Source organism: Takifugu rubripes, chromosome 8 (assembly GCF_901000725.2).
Source record: "Takifugu rubripes chromosome 8, fTakRub1.2, whole genome shotgun sequence".
In the NCBI taxonomy this organism is placed as follows: Eukaryota; Metazoa; Chordata; class Actinopteri; order Tetraodontiformes; family Tetraodontidae; genus Takifugu; species Takifugu rubripes.
This window is the reverse complement of record NC_042292.1, coordinates 12,186,259-12,205,896: the sequence shown is the minus strand read 5'-3', so window position 1 is coordinate 12,205,896 and position 19,638 is coordinate 12,186,259. Positions and strand designations below refer to the sequence as shown.

General features: G+C 40.7%; 1 protein-coding gene and 1 pseudogene across 1 annotated transcript; both read left to right on the top strand.

Moving 5' to 3' along the window:
- Positions 1–4,689: 4,689 nt before the first annotated feature.
- Positions 4,690–10,001, top strand: LOC115250842 (uncharacterized; annotated as a pseudogene).
- A 2,799-nt stretch (positions 10,002–12,800) lies between these two features.
- On the top strand, positions 12,801–14,728 carry LOC101063704 (uncharacterized). The gene is made up of 6 exons (XM_029841071.1): positions 12,801–12,855; positions 12,963–13,649; positions 14,161–14,286; positions 14,374–14,417; positions 14,513–14,611; positions 14,720–14,728. The coding sequence occupies exons 1-6, from the start codon at positions 12,807–12,809 to the stop codon at positions 14,726–14,728; spliced, it is 1,014 nt and encodes a 337-aa protein (XP_029696931.1). The 5' UTR covers positions 12,801–12,806.
- The last annotated feature ends 4,910 nt before the right edge of the window (positions 14,729–19,638 follow it).

Sequence of the window (19,638 nt, the reverse complement as noted above, 5' to 3'; positions counted from 1 at the left end):
CGGGACAGCGCGATCAGCAGACGTGTCTGTGACGGAGCGGAGCCCCCCTTGTACAAGGTTGAAAAGCAACGTTGGCTTCGGGTCTGCGCCTGTCTGAGTACACTTCTGAGGATTTCGACGGCACCGCTTATCCCACTTCTAACTCACAAAGACAAACAACTGTTCATGCCCTCATTCACTTCTAATGTCAATGCACATGGACACGGGGAGAACAGGCAAACTCTGCACAAAAAACCCCCCTGACTGCAGGAACCTTCTTGCTTTGTGGCAGCCATTTTAGCCCCTACATAACCGTGCCACCCCTGTGTCAGTTCACCTCATGTGCGTCTCCCCTTGTGTTGTGCCACTTTCATCATGTTGTGATTACTGATCAGAAAGTGCCATAATCATAAAGCCTAATCTTTACAAATATTATATTATGGTTATGGCATAATCACAATCTTTGAAAATATTATGATTATGGCACTTTTGAACTACCATATTTTCACTGTAATAAAAGGCGCAGTCTCAGTTACGGGTGCTATTTCTGTATTTAAAACATATATAAGGCGCACCGTATTATTAGGCACATGCTAAAACATACAGTAAAAAATGACAACAGAAGTAAAACGGTCCAACATCCCGAAATCCTCTTCTTCATCATCTGAATCAGACTCACCGACCGGTTCCGCTTCAGCGTTGATTTTGTGAAAGCTCTTACAATACATGAAGATGGTATCATAGCCCATGTGTCTACAAGCCACCCGCATATGGTGGCATAACTTGCCCACCGCTGCCTCATAGTCTTTGTGAAGGAGTGTTCGCCTTCCTTCATCCAGCGCTCTGTCCGTTTCCGTGGCAGCGGAGAACCACGGTGAACGACGACTTCTCGTGCCCCGTTGTGCATATCGCCACCGTGCTGGTCCCCTTTTCTCCACTTTGTGGGTCAAAGGGATGTCAAAAGTCAAAGGGATCTCATCTATGTTGGTGATGTGGCTGGGCTCGGTTATTTTGTCGCGGCAGTTGGTGCGGAAGATGGCCGCCCTCTCTTGGTAATCCGCGGGCAGCTGCTGCACAACAGTTGTCCTCGCGCGTATGGAGAGATGCCGCCTCCTCATAAAGCGAAAATATTAAGATTGCTCGATTGCCATTTTCATTTGGTTTCCTCCAGCAGATAAACCAACCAACTCATAGCTTTAACCACACCCTAGATTTAGTCCTGACTTATGGTGCTGAGGTAGAACATGTGTCAGTGTTCCCTCAGAACCCAGTCCTGTCAGACCATTCTTTGATCACTTTTACATTTATGATTAAGGATTTTTCTATGCTCAGAACAAAGTCTTACTATAGCAGATGTCTTTCAGATAATGCTGTAGCTAAGTTTAAGGAAGTGATCCCTGTGCTGATCCCAGGACCACCGTGTGTTTCACTAGGGATCAGTCATTATAATCCTAGCCCTGCTGAGGTTGACTCTATTGCTGAAGGTGCAGCAGCCTCACTGAGAATCACGCTTGATTCTGTTGCCCCCCTGAAAAAGAAAATAGTAAATCAGAGGAGGTGTGCCCCCTGGTATAATTCACATATCAGGACCCTCAAGCAGAAAGTGCGAAGACTAGAAAGGAAGTGGCATTCTTGTAAAATAGACAGCTACCATGTAGCCTGGAAAGACTGTCTATTAGTTTACAAAAAGGTCCTCCGTAAGGCTAGAACAGCTTATTTTTCTTCTTTGATTGAGGAAAATAAGAGCAACCCCAGGTTTCTTTTCAGCACTGTGGCCAAATTAACTAAGAGTCACAGTGTTTTAGATCCACGTATCCTTTCTTCCCTTAGTGGTGAAGACTTCATGAGCTTCTTCACTGATAAAGTTCTAGCTATCAGAGAGAAAGCTAACCAGGCCATCCCAACAACTGGACCATCACCAGATGTGCCGACTGTGGGAACATACAGGGTCTCCAACGAGCCCTTAAGCTCCTTCAGCCCTATATATTTTTCTGAGGCGTCATCGCTAATTCAGAAATCCAAGACCACCACGTGTCTTTTAGATCCCATCCCAACACACCTGTTAAAGGATGTTCTACCATTGATAGGCAGTTCTATCCTGGACCAGATCAATGGTTCTTTAGTGTCAGGTTACAAGGTGGCAGTGATTAAGCCGTTGCTTAAAAAACCATCACTGGATCCTGATGTCTTAGCAAATTATAGGCCAATATCCAACCTTCCCTTTGTCTCTGAAGTTCTAGAGAAGGTGGTGGTGACTCAGTTACTGGAGCACCTGCAGAGAAACAGCCTGTTTGAGATGTTTCAGTCAAGCTTTAGAGCTGATCACAGCACAGAAACAGCACTTCTTCAAGTTACTAATGATCTTCTTATAGCTTCAGATCATGGACTGGTCTCTATGCTGGTTCTGCTGGACCTCAGTGCTGCTTTTGATACAGTTGATCACAGCATCCTATTACAGAGACTGGAACATGTGATTGGGATTAAAGGGACAGCACTAGACTGGTTTAGATCATACTTATCTGATAGATACCAGTTTGCTTATGTCCATGGTGTTCCCTCCTCATACAGTAGGGTTAGCCATGGAGTTCCTCAAGGTTCTGTACTTGGACCAATCCGCTTCACATTGTAAATGCTTCCCTTAGGGAACATTATTCGACAGCATGGGATAAATTTTCATTGTTATGCTGATGACACTCAGCTCTATTTATCCATGAAACCCGAGGAGACAGAGAAGTTAGTGAAGCTCCAGACCTGTCTTAAAGACATAAAGTCCTGGATGTCTTCAAATTTCCTCCTCCTTAACCCAGGAAAAACTGAGGTCATGGTGTTTGGTCCTGAACCTCTCTGGGATAGATTAGATCACATGATCACTCTAGATGGTATCTCATTAACATCTAGTCTCTCTGTGAGGAATCTAGGAGTAACTTTTGATCAAAATCTCTCCTTCAACTCACACATTAAATTAGTCTCTAGAAGTGTCTTTTTTCACTTGAGGAACATCACAAAGATCAGGAAGCTGCTGAGGCGGCATGATGCTGAAAAGTTAGTCCATGCATTTGTTACTTCCAGGCTGGACTACTGTAACTCTTTATTATCAGGGTGTCTAAACAACTCTTTAAGAAGTCTCCAGATGATCCAAAATGCTGCAGCCAGAGTTCTGACAGGTATTGACAAAAGAGATCACATTACTCCTGTACTGGCGTTGCTTCATTGGCTGCCCGTTAAATTTAGAATAATTTTTAAAACCCTTCTTTTGACCTACAAGGTCCTCAGAGGCCTAGCTCCATCCTACCTGGAGGAGCTAGTGATACCTTATCAGCCCAATAGACCGCTCCGCTCTCAGAATGCTGGTCTACTAGTGGTTCCCAGAGTTTCTAGGAGTAGAATGGGGGGCCGAGCATTTAGCTACCAGGCCCCCCTGCTATGGAACCAGCTCCCTGTCCAGGTACGGGAGGCTGACTCCATCGCTACTTTTAAGATCAGACTCAAAACCTACCTCTTTGAAAAAGCTTATTGTTACTAATTCAGTAGTTCCAGTTACTATCATAGACAGACAAATTATCATACTTAGGGGGTCGTCTAATCGTTAGGTCACATCTTAGTTATGCTGTTATAGGCCAAGGCTGCCGGGGTCCGGAAACATGATCACCTGACAGGCCTCTGTCACTCCACTGGGTCATGGTTTCCTCTCCTCTCCTCTCCTTTCCTCTCCTCATCAAGCAGACTAATTATGTTGATTCTTGTGTAGTTTTTCTGCTTCTCCCCCCCCCTATTTATTTACAGGTATCGCCGCCCTCGGAGCTGCATAATGACCTCCGGCCCCGCTGAAGTGATTGTATATCATATTTTTTGTGTGTGTTTCTGTGCTCTGTTCCTCTCCTCTCCTCTCCTCTCCCTCTCCTCTCCTCTCCTCTCCTCTCCTCTCCTCTCCTCTCCCCCCCTTCTCCTTTTCCTCTCCCTCTCCTCTCCCTTCCTCTCCTCTTTCCCCTCCTCCTCCTTCTCCTTCTCCTCTCCTCTACCTCCCCTTCACTCTACTTCTCCTCTCCTCTACCCCTCTCCTCTCCTCTCCTACCTATCCTATCCTCTACCTGTCCTCCCCCTTCTCCTCTCTCTTTACCCAGCCGGCCATCAGCAGGAGGGTCCCCCTACATGAGCCTGGTCCTGCTCAAGGTTTCTTCCTGTTAAAGGGGAGTTTTTCCTTGCCACTGTTGCTTGTCTGGGGTCAGGCCCTGGGATTCTGGAAAGCGCCTTGAAACAATTTTGATTGTATAAGACACTATATAAATAAAGATTGATTTGATTTGATTTGATTTGATGAAAATACGGTATTTGTAGAACTCCACAGCCTCCACCTCAACTCTTTCTCTAAGAGCTGGTCATAGTTTTGGTCTAGACATCCCAAAGTCAGTGACTAGTTACTTTGTCTTTGAGGTGTTGAGGTGTATATGGTTCATGTGGCTCCAGGCATTCCATGAACAGGCTCCTATGCTCCGTCTGATTGTTGTTACTTCATCTCTTTGTTGTCCCTGATGCATCCCACAATGGCTGTGTCATCGACAAACTTCTAAATTTGGCACAGCTCAAAGTTGTAGTAAAAGTCTAATGTGTACAGGGTTAATAGTAGAGGGCCCAGCACTGTGCCCTGGGGTGCTCCTGTGCTGCTAATCACAGTGTCTTTCAGCCTGGTATACCGTGGCCTGTCGGTGAGATATGGTAGCTGGAGAACCAGGAATCCAGGTCCACTACTATCATGCTGAGTTTGTCCCGTGCTGCAGTGTGAGGTGAGTTTCACTGGTCAGAAGACATTCAGCTCCCTGGGAGGATTCTTCTTAAGAACTGGGATGATGCATGTCTTCCACAATGTCTTTACACACTAACATACATATACCTGCATCCCCCCCATGCACACAACCTCACAAAACAACAAACATTTGTATACTTGCACATACTCTCCACATACTTGAACAATCATTGTCTGTACCTTCCATTGCACCACATGATCAATTTGCCATTTAAATCGAATCGCTCCAGTGGCCATATGTTTTAGTCTGTTCCGAGTAGACCCCCAGTTTACAACATTCAAAACAAGCAAAAGTTAGGCTTGATATTTAGCTGAAAATTAATTCAAACTGGCCACTCGGCCATGCTCAATTTATAATGTGTGTTCTGCTGTTGTGGTTTTATTTTGTAGAGAAATATTTTAAAACTTGTAACAATACGAAAATGTTTTAGAATGTGTGTGTCAGAATAACACTCAAAGGTTAGAAGAAATGAATCAGAAGCCCAAGGGCTTAACTTGCAAGACCACAGAAGAAACACTGAGAAATATCTTGTGTCCATTGGCTACCTCATCAGTATAATCTATACAGCCACATCATCAGACTACGGCATAGGATGTTGCACAACATAAAACAATTTAAGGCACACCTCAAATATTGACATACGGGAATGTGATGTTATTGATTGATCTTTGTAAAAATATGTTTCATAGATTAAAGACTTTTTTTATTCATGTAGTGACACCAGTCTGAGTTTGGGGTGATGTTAATTTCACATGAAGTCAACCATAACTATACTATTGCAAACAGGTACCTCTATGATGCCATCACGTCAGGACCAATGTAATCATTGTGGGTATACCATGCTGTTGATATAAGGTCACACACGAATCACATCGTAATTTAGTGTGAAAAAAGGTTGAAAGGTAAATGACATGTGGTTTTGAACAGGAAGTAGAAGTGTCTGCAGAAGCAGGAATTCTAGATACAAAAAACAAAGGCACAGCATGGAGAAGGGTGTATATATCAAGGCTTTCTTCATTAATTTGAAGTAAAAACACAACAGCTCTCCCCCCATGACACAAGCGATTATAAATGCCAAAAGGAAAGTGGTCAAACAAGTGTTTCATGAAACTAACAGAGATGATGTTTCTACCAAGATCTCTTTGTTTAAACAAATTCTGGGAGAGAAGCCGTGGCTGATCTGTACGTAGTGGATATCAAGTAAACTTTGGATATTTGTTAATGACTTCAAAACCAATCCACATTTCCAAATACATCCTGGTAACAAGGGAGCTTATCTGACAATATCAGATTTGGAGTTATCAGACTCAGCTACCTATTACTGTGTAAATCAGTATTTAACAGTATTTGACTTTCTAGAAAGTTATAATGTCATTGTAGAGGGTTCAGGGTTGACTATAGATCAGTCAACATTACATTCTATCCAAGCAGAAGGTTCTGTGACGCTGAATTGTACAGTCCATACTGGGTGGACTTGTGATGGGGATCACACTGTTTACTGGTTCAGAAACTCTGGACAATGGGACTCATGTACAACCATACAGGCAGGAACAAGCAGTGTGAGAGGAAAACCAACACCTGTTTCCACAGCTTCTCCATGAAGAACCTGAACACTTCTCAGACTGGGACCTACTATTGTGCTGTTGCAGCATGTGGACAAATTGTGTTTGGAAATGGAACCAAGCTGGTGTTTGAGGGTGAGTGTGTTTGAAATCATTTTATTCAAAAGGTTTATACGTTAAGTTGTTAAAGTGCTACATATTTTTGTGCAGATTATTTTATATATATTGTAGAAATAATTTACATAATATCCAGTTTTTAAAAAAAAATAAGCGAGAATCCACAAATTTATTTTATTGTCCATAAAAAGGTTACCCCAGTTAGCTCTGTTCAGTTGGTTTCAAAATATATAGCGATTGTTAGAAAAATTAACCTTATGTTTAAACAGATATGGCCTAAATATCCCCTGATTCTCTGTTATATGGAGCTTTTAGTTTCTAAAATGTGGAGGAAATGTAACATTTATAGCCCATTTAAAATTTTACATGGAGATGGAACCAAACAGTAGTGATGGGACGACCGACACTGGTGCGTCAGCACTGTGCCGAGAGCTCAAGAGTGAAACCCCGTATCGGTGCGTGTATTGCTTTAAGAAAGAATCACGTGACCGATACAGGAATTGTATCATTTGGATGTGCCGCGTCAAAGGAAACAAACGGTATCGACATGTCGTGGGTTTGTTGGATGGAGTTTTGCAGTTGCGAAATTATGGATCGTTCTAAGAAGTTTTCCCCAATGTGGAATAATTTTTATCTTGTGACTCCAAACAAGGGAAATCTTTTTCTCCTTTGAGCATTGTTTACTGTTATATACAATTTTTAACGGTGGCGCATTGCACTCACTTTATCAAGTGAATGACCTGTGATACATATGATAGTCAGTTAAAGAGCCTTACAGTTGCTTTATTCATTTTATCTCATAATAACGAGATCCTGATCTCAAAATCATGAGATAGGGTGTCTATTTTTTTAACAAGTGAATGCAATGTGCCACCTTTTTTTTTACTCTCTTTTACAGTTTTTACTCTGTTCTGGTAAGAGGTTTGAATTGTTTTCAGATAAATTCACTTTTTATTTTATTGTAGGTGTCTTACATCAATAAGAGCACTTCATCAATGCTGAGGCATTACAGACCTCGGCATGGCAATGAAGAATTGGCAGATACTCGTGAGAGCACCAGAAAACATATCCACATCTGCATCAACTTGCACTTAAAGCTCTCTGCTCCTCATCGTCATCTGCACCGTGTGAAAGAGTATTTTCTAAGGCTGGGGAGCTGGTGTTTAAGAGGAGAAATCGCCTTGGAGCAAAGACACTCCAAAAACTTTTGTTCCTCAATAAAAATTCATAAGTTTTTTGTCTTTTATTTCATATGATTTAACAGTTAACAAATGTGTGTACATAAGTAAAAAATTGTAACTCTGAATTGTAACTCAAATTTGCTATATTTTACATAGCAACTCAGTTTAGCAAACAAGGAATTCCTTTACCTGCAATCATTTTATAACTACTGCAGGGGTCACTATCAGGTGACCAACACAGTATCAATACAGTGCCGACACAGTTTGTGTAGTGTGTCAATACACTACTTGAGGTATCATCGTCCCATCACTACCAAACAGGTCTTTGAGGGTGAATTACCTTCTATGTTCATGACTCCGGTATTCTGAGTTTCGACTGTTATGACTTTAACTTGGATTCAGGAATTTGAATTGATTAGTTCATACACACACACACACACACAATATATATATTTTTATTATGTGTGTGTGTGTGTGTGTGTGTGTGTGTGTGTATATATATATTAACTATACACACACACACAAAAGGGTTTTTTTTGTTACGTATTAGTGGTTTGTTGAAAAATATGAGCATACAAACATGAAGACTGTCTCAAAAATGCTGTCACAAATGCATACAAATTATATTTAACTTAAATGTGTTATGGGAAGTCAAGGAGGCCTGGACCCAGATGCAGAGTAGCAGATACGGCTCTTTATTGATAACAAAAAGGTGCAAGACGCAGGAATCAATCAAAGTAGCAACGGAAACAACTCTAGCAAAGTAACAACAGAAAATCTATGAACTAAAAATCACCATAAAAGGGAAAAACCGTCGAGAAAAAGTACAAACGAAAACGCAGTGACGAGGCACTGGAACAAACTCACACGCTGGAAGTAAACACAGAAAACAGGAGGTGAAAAACTGGAGAGCACAGAGGGTGGGAGCTAGACGCTGTGGCAAAACAACAATTCAGCACCGGAGGCAAAGAGAGGGGAGTTTAAGTAGCCGCTGAATTAAGGTAATGCGCTGCAGGTGCGCCAGAGGCTCAGCGCTCATCAGAGTTCGGCCCGTCCCTGCCTGCCGATCCTGCAGGTGGGGGGAGGAGGCGAGAAACCCGAGCCACAACAAAATGGTTCTCATCTCTCAAATAATAAAAGTCAACAAAGTCACAAAAATGAAAAAAGAAATGAGCATGGCAAGCCACTAGTTTTACCAGGTCTGGTTTTTGGCAAATCTGGCTACTAGCACAAAAGTCTTTGTTCTTTACATTACATGTTTCAAAGCAGTGTGACATGTTCACAGTGACTGTAGAGAGGTGACTCCTCAGCGAAAAGGTGCAATTTATGATAAGTTTTATTTCTGAGTTGCAAATACCTGAACAAAAGCTTTGTGTGGAAATATTGTAGCCAAACTAGGAATTTGACAATGATAACTTGGATTTAGATTATGAACCTCAAAAACAATTATTTAATTGCCTTAAACTTGCAATAAAAGGCCATTCCACCTCAACTCATTGGTTTCAGAGCCTGGGTACTTGAGAAAAACGTATTCAACGGAACTGGTGGTTGGAGTAAATCGCTAACTGTACTTGTTCAAGCTCTACTGCCTGTTCTTCTTCACCATGGAACTGAAACCTTGACCTCTGTCTGCTGCTGTGTTCATCTACAGATGATAAACACTCTCAGTTCTCAGTTTACTTCCTGTGTGGTGCATCATCATTCAGCACCTTTCTGGTAGAGTATCTGGCTTTCTCGGTATGCGTGATGAACAGTCACAGCTGCAATTATAAAGGTGTGATTAATTACACTTCTGGGCTTATTTTAGAGCGTAATTTTACATTTCTAACATTCCATTTTATTTTTCAGAATCGCATGTAAGACTCTCACCTCTGTCCAAACCAAAGGTATTTTCTATTAGTCAGAATAAAGTCGTTCATTAAATATTCAAAATGCACTGAGTTCATTGTTGTCATTTACAGGATTGTCCAGATGCAGATGGTTCTGTTTTGTGGAAGAAGAAGATGAACAGAGAACATACCTGGACTGAATGTGTTTACTTCAGTGTAAAGCAGTAGAATAGAAAAATGACCATTTTCAACAATTTTAGATATCTTGTAGTTTCAGAAAACTCACAAAATAGAAAAAGGCTCTTCTGTGGTTGATTTATAGATATTTAATTTATTGTGTACATTCTACATTGTTCAGGATGATCAGGATCCTTGGTACAATAAAGGAGGAAATAACCAACACACACTTGATTGTCTTGTCCTCCAACTACCAACGAATTATGGTGGAGGAGCTTAAGTGTCCTCAACATCCCAGAATCTGTTTTGTCTTAATTTGCCCCTCATAAGGCCTCCGATGGGAAAGGGTACTAGGTGGAGGACCAGATAAAGCACAGATCTTAAAGACATTATCAATTAGGAACAGCATGTCCCACTTAGTGACCAGGGGGCCTAGGCCTGTGTTTGGAGCACATTGGTGCGCGACCAATGGCTGGGACTTTGTCTATGGGCCCAGATTGTCCAAACATGAAACAGAGACATGAGTCTGTCTTGCAGCAGGGTCTGGGGCCATATGCATTAGGTGATAGGCCATGGCAGGGACACACAAGGATAAAAAGGAGCTCAAGGAAATCCTCAGCAGAAAGAAAAGTTCCTTTTTCACATGCTCTGTTTCTGAGAAGAAGGAAGTCAATAGAGAAGTTAAACATGACATTAGAGCAGCCAAGCTATCGTACAAAACCACCCCTTTTACACATGGTCCTGCTGTATCTGCTGTCGGTATCTGCCACAGGCTGTATCTCCAGGGCTTTATTTCCCCAGGTTTTTGATTGGTGCAACAACTGACTGGAGCTAAATGTCACTAAAACCAAAGAGATTGGTGGTGACTTTTCCAACAAGCACTTGCAACTGTTGAATGTTTCTTATTTTACAAAAAAATATCCTTAAAGTTGATAAAGACTGTAAATAATCCAGAATGTGCAGGTGTTAATTTAGTGTGGCATATAAATTGTAGAACTTGTCTATCTCAATAAGACACACAGGGTATGATGAGAACTTATGTAGACACCCTAGGTGTTAGGGTGTTAGCTTACACACCCCCACACATGTGACACTGTGCAGTAGAAACAAAACCACAACATCAGTTACTGCTCGACCTGTTTGCTGTCTCTTTTTGCATTTGCAATGATATTTCTTTTCTTTCTTTCTTCTTCTTCTTGGAATAAAACATTACATAATTATATACACATCATGTAAAGAAATATCAAGTAATATACCATACCATTCATACGTTACCATACGTACAGCCATGTTTTTAGACTATGATGCAAAACACTTAAAGTTTTGACATGTTTAAAAATAATCCTGTACTTATATATTTTGTCCTGCAGTCAATCTTCTTCTAAAATAAGATTCAAATAAAGTTGCAGCCCTTTATTGTCTAAAATGCCCAAATGTGTTTTTTGTAACAGTCAGAATCTTTTTTGGGCTTGACTTTTCCCCTTCTGTCTTGGTGGTTTCAAACAGGAAGTCTTTGCTGTGTCTTAACACACAGCAGTCAAACTACATCGCTTCACTCTCTTGACTTTGGCATTCAAAGACAACTAGTGTAAGGAAAATGACATTGCTGTAATGATAATGTGATCCCCATTGCAGTCACATCAAAACATGTTCTTGTCAATAGTGTTATTTCTGTTTGTATTAAGCACATTTATCCATCGAATTGTCTGTATGCAAACATTTTTAGATTAGATTATATTTTAGATTATAATGACACATTCACTTGAGTACATACATTTTGTTTAATATATAGGTTAATAGTGGACTAATTCATGATTTTATAGGCTTAAAAAAACACAATATTCCAGTTCCTCTGATATACTCCGTGTTGATTCTATCCATGTGCAACAGAGAGTGCTTACATCTTCATCAGTTCCTCCTCCAGCTTCTCTTGCTGTCTTCTCCTCAGGGCCACTGTCTATGGGCCAGGGCCACCTATGCGGTGTTGCTCTGACTTTCCTGTTTTGAATTGTACCTATCTGGGCATTCATTCAGGGTGTCGTGGCATGATCAACTTTTGGCTCATCACTAGTTCTCCACTGGGGTCACCCAAGGATCGGTGCCGGGGCTGCTGCTCTTTGCCATATACGCAACATTGCTCAGGCAAATCATCCCATGGTCTCCCATGGTGTTTTATACCACTGCTTTCCACATGGCACCCAGTTCTGTGTCTCATTTTCCCCAGACTAACCCTCAGGCTCAGACTAGATCTCACCATGTCTCTCAGACATATCCGCATGGATGCAGGGCCACCACCTTCAACTTAACCATGGTGAAAATGAGCTCCTTCTTTCCTTGGCAAAACTATCCATTCATCAAAACATAGATCACAAAATTGGCCCCTGCCTGTTATCGAGGCTGTTTGAAACCTTGGAGTCATGATTGTTGATCATTTGAGGTTTTGTGATCATGTAGCATCAGTCTCCCTGTCATCCCATCACTTTGCCATATCCAACCTCAGAAAAACCAGGCCATTAAACCTACAAATGCTGATACAAGTCATGGTGATCTCCCATATTTCCACCAATTCAGATAGTCCAACGAAAGCAGGCCCATGCCACCTCACTGCTGATAGAGGTCTACTGTACCTGCCCACATTAAGATCATGTCATTCATGCTGACCGACAGACTAATACCGTAATCTGCTCCCTCTTACGTGAACAATCTTGTTTGAGCCCATGCTACCCCTCGTTGCTGCATCATTTTCCAAAAGCTGTCTGTCATAATAATTAGTGAGCATTCACTGGATGCATTGCTGCAACATGGAAAAAAAATAAAAAAAGAATGATTGCTGGTTGGTTGGTTGGTTGGTTGTTGTTGATTGGTTAGAAATGATGCACATTATAACTCAACTCAAATTGAATTCTATTTATATATGAAGCAAAATCCTATTCTTAAGGGAATCCAAAGTTTTTTCTTGTGGGTTTTTTTAACCTTTAAATCTTCCTTTAATTTGCCCAACATCAATTTTATCAAGCAAATCTGACATTACAAGTGATCGTGTTTCCTGTATCTCACACCCTCGAGTCATCTCCGGCTGCCCAATCAGATACGAGTGCAGCATTTATCAGTTTAAAAAGGACCAGTCTTCTCTTCACTCAGCCCAAAACTTGGAGCAAGATGACATCTGCAAAGTTGATTTTCTGGCTGATATGTTTGGAGAAATTTGGTGAGGATTTCTTTTTTGTTTGTATTTTGTTTATCTATGGCATCATTTGCAAAATTCTAGATTTAAACATTAAATGGTGTTCATTTCTAATTATATTTTGTTTTTAGCTCAGACATCTACAATGGAATTTACTCCATCTTTGAATTGGAAGACCAATTATAACTTGGCCAAACCTGGACAGAACCTGACTATCCCGTGTCTTCACAAAAGTGATGTTTCTACCAAGATCTCTTGGTTTAAAGAAACTCTGGGAGAGAAGCCGATTCTGATCTGTACATACAGCATAACAAGTCAACGTTGGATATTTGTTAATTATTCAAAATCCAATCCAAGTTTCCAACGATATGTTGTTATCAAAGGAAGTAATCTGACAATAACAGATTTGAAGTTATCAGACTCAGCCACCTATTACTGTGTAAATCGGTATTTAGATGTATTTGACTTTACAGAAGGTCATAATGTCATTGTAGAAGGTTCAGGGTTGACCAGAAATCAGTCAGCATCTCAGTCTATCCAAGCAGAAGGTTCTGTGATGCTGAATTGTACAGTACATACTGGGTGGACTTGTGATGGGGATCACACTGTTTACTGGTTCAGAAACTCTGGACTATCTCAACTTGGACTCATGTACAGCCATACAGGCAGGAATAAGCAGTGTGAGAGGAAAACCAACACCTGTTTCTACAGCTTCTCCATGAAGAACCTGAACACTTCTCAGACTGGGACCTACTATTGTGCTGTTGCAGCATGTGGACACATTCTGTTTGGAAATGGAAACAAGCTGGTGTTTGAGGGTGAGTGCTCTAATTTTGGGCAGATTATTTTCTGAATATTGTAGAAATAATTTACATATTATCTAGTTTTAAAAATATTAAGCCAGCATCCAGTAATTTATTTAATTGTCTATAAAAAGGTTATCCTAATTAGCTCTGTTCAGTTGGTTTATATATAGTGTTTTATCGAAAAATTTACCAGTTCAAACAGATATGGCCTAAATATCCCCCAACTCTCTGTTTACACAGAGCTTTCAGTATCTAAAATGAGGAGAAATGAGGAGAAACATAATATTTGTGGTCAAAGTATCACTTTAACTCATTCCTTGTTATGTCAGTATAGGTTCTGTTTCTATATTGTTACTTTATAAAATAATTTGTGACTGGCGATGTCTATTGTCTCCCTGAATTACACAGTAATGACATCATAACTAGCTTAATATAAAGTGAGAAGACAAATTTGTTGAAATACTTAAATGATTGTCTGAAACGGCATCGCGGATATCACAATTTCTGATGCATCTCGTTACAGATGAAGGAAACCATCTTGTTTTGGTGTATTTCCTCAGTGCGGCCTGGATATTTACCATCATTGTGGTTGTTTTATTATCCATTTCAGTTTTTATGACAAAGAGGAAAAACAGTCATCACTCTCTGGGTAACTGATGCAATATATTTTGAAGATTCTTAAAGGTAAACTGGGAAAATTACTTTTCAAAAAATCTCTTTCTGTGTTTTAAAACAGACTCTCAATCAAGAGTCCAAGCTTCATCCAGAGCAAATGCAGAGGTGGAGACAATTTTGATTTTTTTTTTTTTAAAGTTTATATGTATAAATAATCCTTATTTACACACACTAACTTACCCTTTATCACATATCTCCAGGGCTACCAAGAGGAAAACAACCTCCATTATTCAGCTTTGAGGAACAACCAGCCCAACAGATCAATGCAGAACGGACAGAATGAATGTGTGTACTCTGCTGTGAGGCTGTAGATGTCTTGTTGTCATTGCAGGTTAACACAGGACCTAATTAAGTATTTTGTATTTACTCATACCGGTTTCTACATTTTCAATTGTATCATTTATCAGTCTCGATGAGGCAAAGTTTTCCTAATAAAGTTGTTTTTTCTGGCCATGTCGACAAATGATAGATTACCTCCATATATTTATATTCATTTTATGAAGACAAAGCTTGTATCGTGCTGTTGCAGTCCTTAATTTGTGAAGTCAAAAGCTCCAACAATCGTTTTCACAAGCATTCATATCCATCGGACTATTAAGTTGACCAAAACACCCACTGGATGAGACAAATGCTCCATTATGTGATCATGACCATGTAAACAGCAGCAGGCTATGTCTTAGATACATAGAAATGCTAAGGCAGGGGTAGTATTATCCAAAGGGTTGGCGTACTCCTGCTGTGGCCACCGTGGTCTCTCCTTCCCGGAACGATTTTAACACTATGACCAGCTCATAGAGAAAGAGAACGATTTTTGCTTATTTCGGATCCAATTTGCCAGCAGTTTAGAAAATTTTTAGCTCTCTTTGTTGATCTTTTTGACCTTTTTTTTGTGAAACTTGGGGCATAAAGACTAACAAAACAGATAACAAAATTGAACACAATACAAACATTAATTTTTGATTTAATTAAAAATTACTACCTGCTCAAGATTCCCAATACAACTGAAACCTTGACATCTGTCTGCTGCTTTTTGAATCTGCAGACCTTGGTTAGCTTCCTAATTGGTGCATCAGCATTCAGCATGATGAAAAGCAGTCACAGCTGCCATTGTTAATATATAATCAATTAAAATTTTATTTTGCAACAAAAGACCTTCAACAGTTTTATTAGAATTGTGAAAAAACTGGCCAAGGGATTTTTGTCCATCCCTCTATCAGTCTTCGACTTCTTTATCTCTTTTTAGGGGACAGGTGGCCGCTTATCCCACTTCTAACTCACAAAGACAAACAACTGTTCATGCCCTCATTCACTTCTAATGTCAATGCACATGGACACGGGGAGAACAGGCAAACTCTGCACAAAAAAAACCCCCTGACTGCAGGAACCTTCTTGCTTTGTGGCAGCCATTTTAGCCCCTACATAACCGTGCCACCCCTGTGTCAGTTCACCTCATGTGTGTCTCCCCTTGTGTTGTGCCACTTTCATCATGTTGTGATTACTGATCACAAAGTGCCATAATCATAAAGCATAATCTTTACAAATATTATGGTTATGGCATAATCATAATCTTTGAAAATATTATGATTATGGCACTTTTGAACTACCGTATTTTCACTGTAATAAAAGGCGCAGTCTCAGTTGCAGGTGCTATTTATGTATTTAAAACATACATTGAGGCGCCTAATAATACGGTGCTATTATTAGGCGCATGCTAAAACATACAGTAAAAAATGACAACGGAAGTAAAACGGTGAGTTTCGATACATTTATTGAACAAAATATTAATTCTTCCGCCACAAAACCATCAAAGTTTTCATCGTCTGTATCTGAATTAAACAGCTGCACTATTTCAATGTCCAACATCCCATAACATATAGCATATAACATTCTGTATATATGCTCATAACATTCTAATCTTATCTGTATTTATTTATTCTGTCTCTTTACTCTGTATATGCTGCTACTATAATTCAATTTCCCCACGGGGATGAATAAAGTTCATCTTAATCTTAATCTTAATCCAAAATTCCTCTTCTTCATCATCTGAATCAGACTCCCCGACCGGTTCCGCTTCAGCATTCATGCTGGCTTTTGTGAAAGCTCTTCCAATACATGAAGACGGTATCATAGCCCATGCGTCTACAATCCACCCGCATATGCCTCATAGTCTTTGTGAAGGAGTGTTCGCCTTCCTTCATCCAGCGCTCTGTCCATTTCCGTGGCAGCGGAGAACCACGGTGAACGACGACTTCTGGTGCCCCGTTGTGCGTATCGCCACCGTGCTGGTCCCTTTTTTCTCCACTGTGTGGGTCAAAGGGATGTCAAAAGTCAGAGGGATCTCATCCATGTTGGTGATGTGGCTGGGCACGGTTATCTTGTCGCAGCAGTAGGTGCGAAAGATGGCCACCCTCTCTTGGTAATCCGCGGGCAGCCGCTGCGCAACAGTTATCCTCGCGCGTATGGAGAGATGCCGCCTCCTCAAAAAGCAAAAACACTAAGATTTCGCGATTGCCATTTTCAGCCGCATATTTAATGTCCTGCAGTTTAAAGTAAGCCTCATTAATACACGTCTCACTTTACCGGCGCCATTTTAGGGGATCCTTATGCGTAGGTGTGCCGCTCATCGATTGGCGGAGCATTTACCGTAGTGCACCCACCAAAGCCGCACAGCAGATTTTGGAACTCAGTCCACACACAAGGCGCACCATATTATAAGGCGCACCGTCAATTTTTGAGAAAATCTCAGTGTTTTAGGTGCGCCTTATAGTCATAATACGGTACTTGTAGAACTCCACAGCCTCCACCTCAACTCTTTCTCTAAGAGCTGGTCATAGTTTTGGTCTAGACATCCCAAAGTCAGTGACTAGTTACTTTGTCTTTGAGGCGTTGAGGTGTAGATGGTTCATGTGGCTCCAGGCATTCCATGAACAGGCTCCTATACTCCATCTGATTGTTGTTACTCCATCTCTTTGTTGTCCCTGATGCATCCCACAATGGCTGTGTCATCGACAAACTTCTAAATTTGGCACAGCTCAAAGTTGTAGTAAAAGTCTAATGTGTACAGGGTTAATAGTAGAGGGCCCAGCACTGTGCCCTGGGGTGCTCTTGTGCTGCTAATCACAGTGTCTGTATACCATGGCCTGTCGGTGAGATACGGTAGCCGGAGAATCAGGAATCCAGGTCCACTACTATCATGCTAAGTTTGTCCCGTGCTGCTGTGTGAGGTGAGTTTCACTGGTCAGAAGACATTCAGCTCCCTGGGAGGATTCTTCTTAAGAACTGGGATGATGCATGTCTTCCACAATGTCTTTACACACTAACATACATATACCTGCATCCCCCCCATACACACAACCTCACAAAACAACAAACATTTGTATACTTGCACATACTCTCAACATACTTGAACAATCATTGTCTGTACCTTCCATTGCACCACATGATCAATTTGCCATTTAAATCGAATTGATCCAGTGGCCATATGTTTTAGTCTGTTCCGAGTAGACCCCCAGTTTACAACATTCAAAACCAGCAAAAGTTAGGCTTGATATTTAGCTGAAAATTAATTCAAACTGGCCACTCGGCCATGCTCAATTTATAATGTGTGTTCTGCTGTTGTAGTTTTATTTTGTAGAGAAATATTTTAAAACTTGTAACAATACGAAAATGTTTTAGAATGTGTGCGTCAGAATAACACTCAAAGGTTATAAGAAATGAATCAGAAGCCCAAGGGCTTAACTTGCAAGACCACAGAAGTCTAACACTGAGAAATATCTTGTATCCATTGGCTACCTCATCAGTATAATCTATACAGCCACATCATCAGACTATGGCATAGGATGTTGCACAACATAAAACAATTTAAGGCACACCTGAAATATTGACGTATGGGAATGTGATGTTATTGATTGATCTTTGTAAAAATATGTTTCATAGATTAAAGACTTTTTTTATTCGTGTAGTGATACCAGTCTGAGTTTGGGGTGATGTTAATTTCACATGAAGTCAACCATAACTATACTATTGCAAACAGGTACCTCCATGATACCATCACGTCAGGACCAATGTAATCACTGTGGGTATACCATGCTGTTGATATAAGGTCACACACGAATCACATCGTAATTTAGTGTGAAAAAAGCTTGAAAAGTAAATGACATGTGCTTTGAACAGGAAGTAGAAGTGTCTGCAGAAGCGGGAATTCGAGATACAAAAAACAAAGGCACAGCATGGAGAAGGATGTATATTGATGAGAATTGTCTTTATCTTGTTGTTATGTGTTTCACCATATGTTCCTGTCTTCCCTTTGATGTCCTTATCTTGTTGTTATATGTTTCACCATATGTTCCTGTCTTCCCTTAGAAGTTAGGCAAGGTAGACTAAATGTAGTTAAAAACAGAGACATTTCAGTTGCAGGATTGTTGTTTGTTCTATTGTTATCTCAGGAGTCAGTCAGGCAGGGGGTGTCAAACACTCATTGTAAATGCGACATCAAGGGGGTTGATGATGATCACATTTGCATGAAGAATGGGAGCTGGCCACCTGGGAAAACAATGGAAGAGAAGAACTCTACCAACACCAAAGGGACTGGAGGAAGAGGACGAGGACATCTCAGCAGGGGATCTGGAGTGGATTGCATGGACATTGTGAATTTGCATGTGTGTGACTATAAAGGACTGGGCCAAGGGATAGTTAGGTTGTCAGACTTCATGCCCTGACAATTGACTCTGTTGTTGCTAGGGTTATGAACTGGCCCGGAGCTCTGTAATATTTGTGTCTGGAATTGATTCTATTGTTAAATACATTTTGAAATTGGTACTTTACTTCTCGAAGTCTTCATTCAACGAACACGCGGATCGGCAGCTACATACAGGAGGTATCGCGATCCAACAATATATCAAGGCTTTCTTCATTAATTTGAAGTAAAAACACAACAGCCCTCCCCCCATGACACAAGCGATTATAAATGCCTAAAGGAACGTGGTCAAACAAGTGTTTCATGAAACTAATTACTGAGCATTTACTTGAACCACTGGATCTTTGTCTTGCCATGAACTAGTCCAGCGTGCACTTCCTGCCCAAATGTAGCAAGCCTATGCACCAGCACTCGCACCAATTAAGTGAGAAATGACAGAAAATGGATCGCTAAACGTATTAGTTCTCTCTGGCAAATCTTTCACCTTTATCAGCCAGATTACATGTGATCGTGTTTCCTGTATGTCACACCCTCAAGTCATCTCTGGCTGCCCAATCAGACACAAGCTCTGCATTTATCAGTGTACAAAGAACCAGTCTTCTCTTCACTCTGCCCAACACTTGGAGCAAG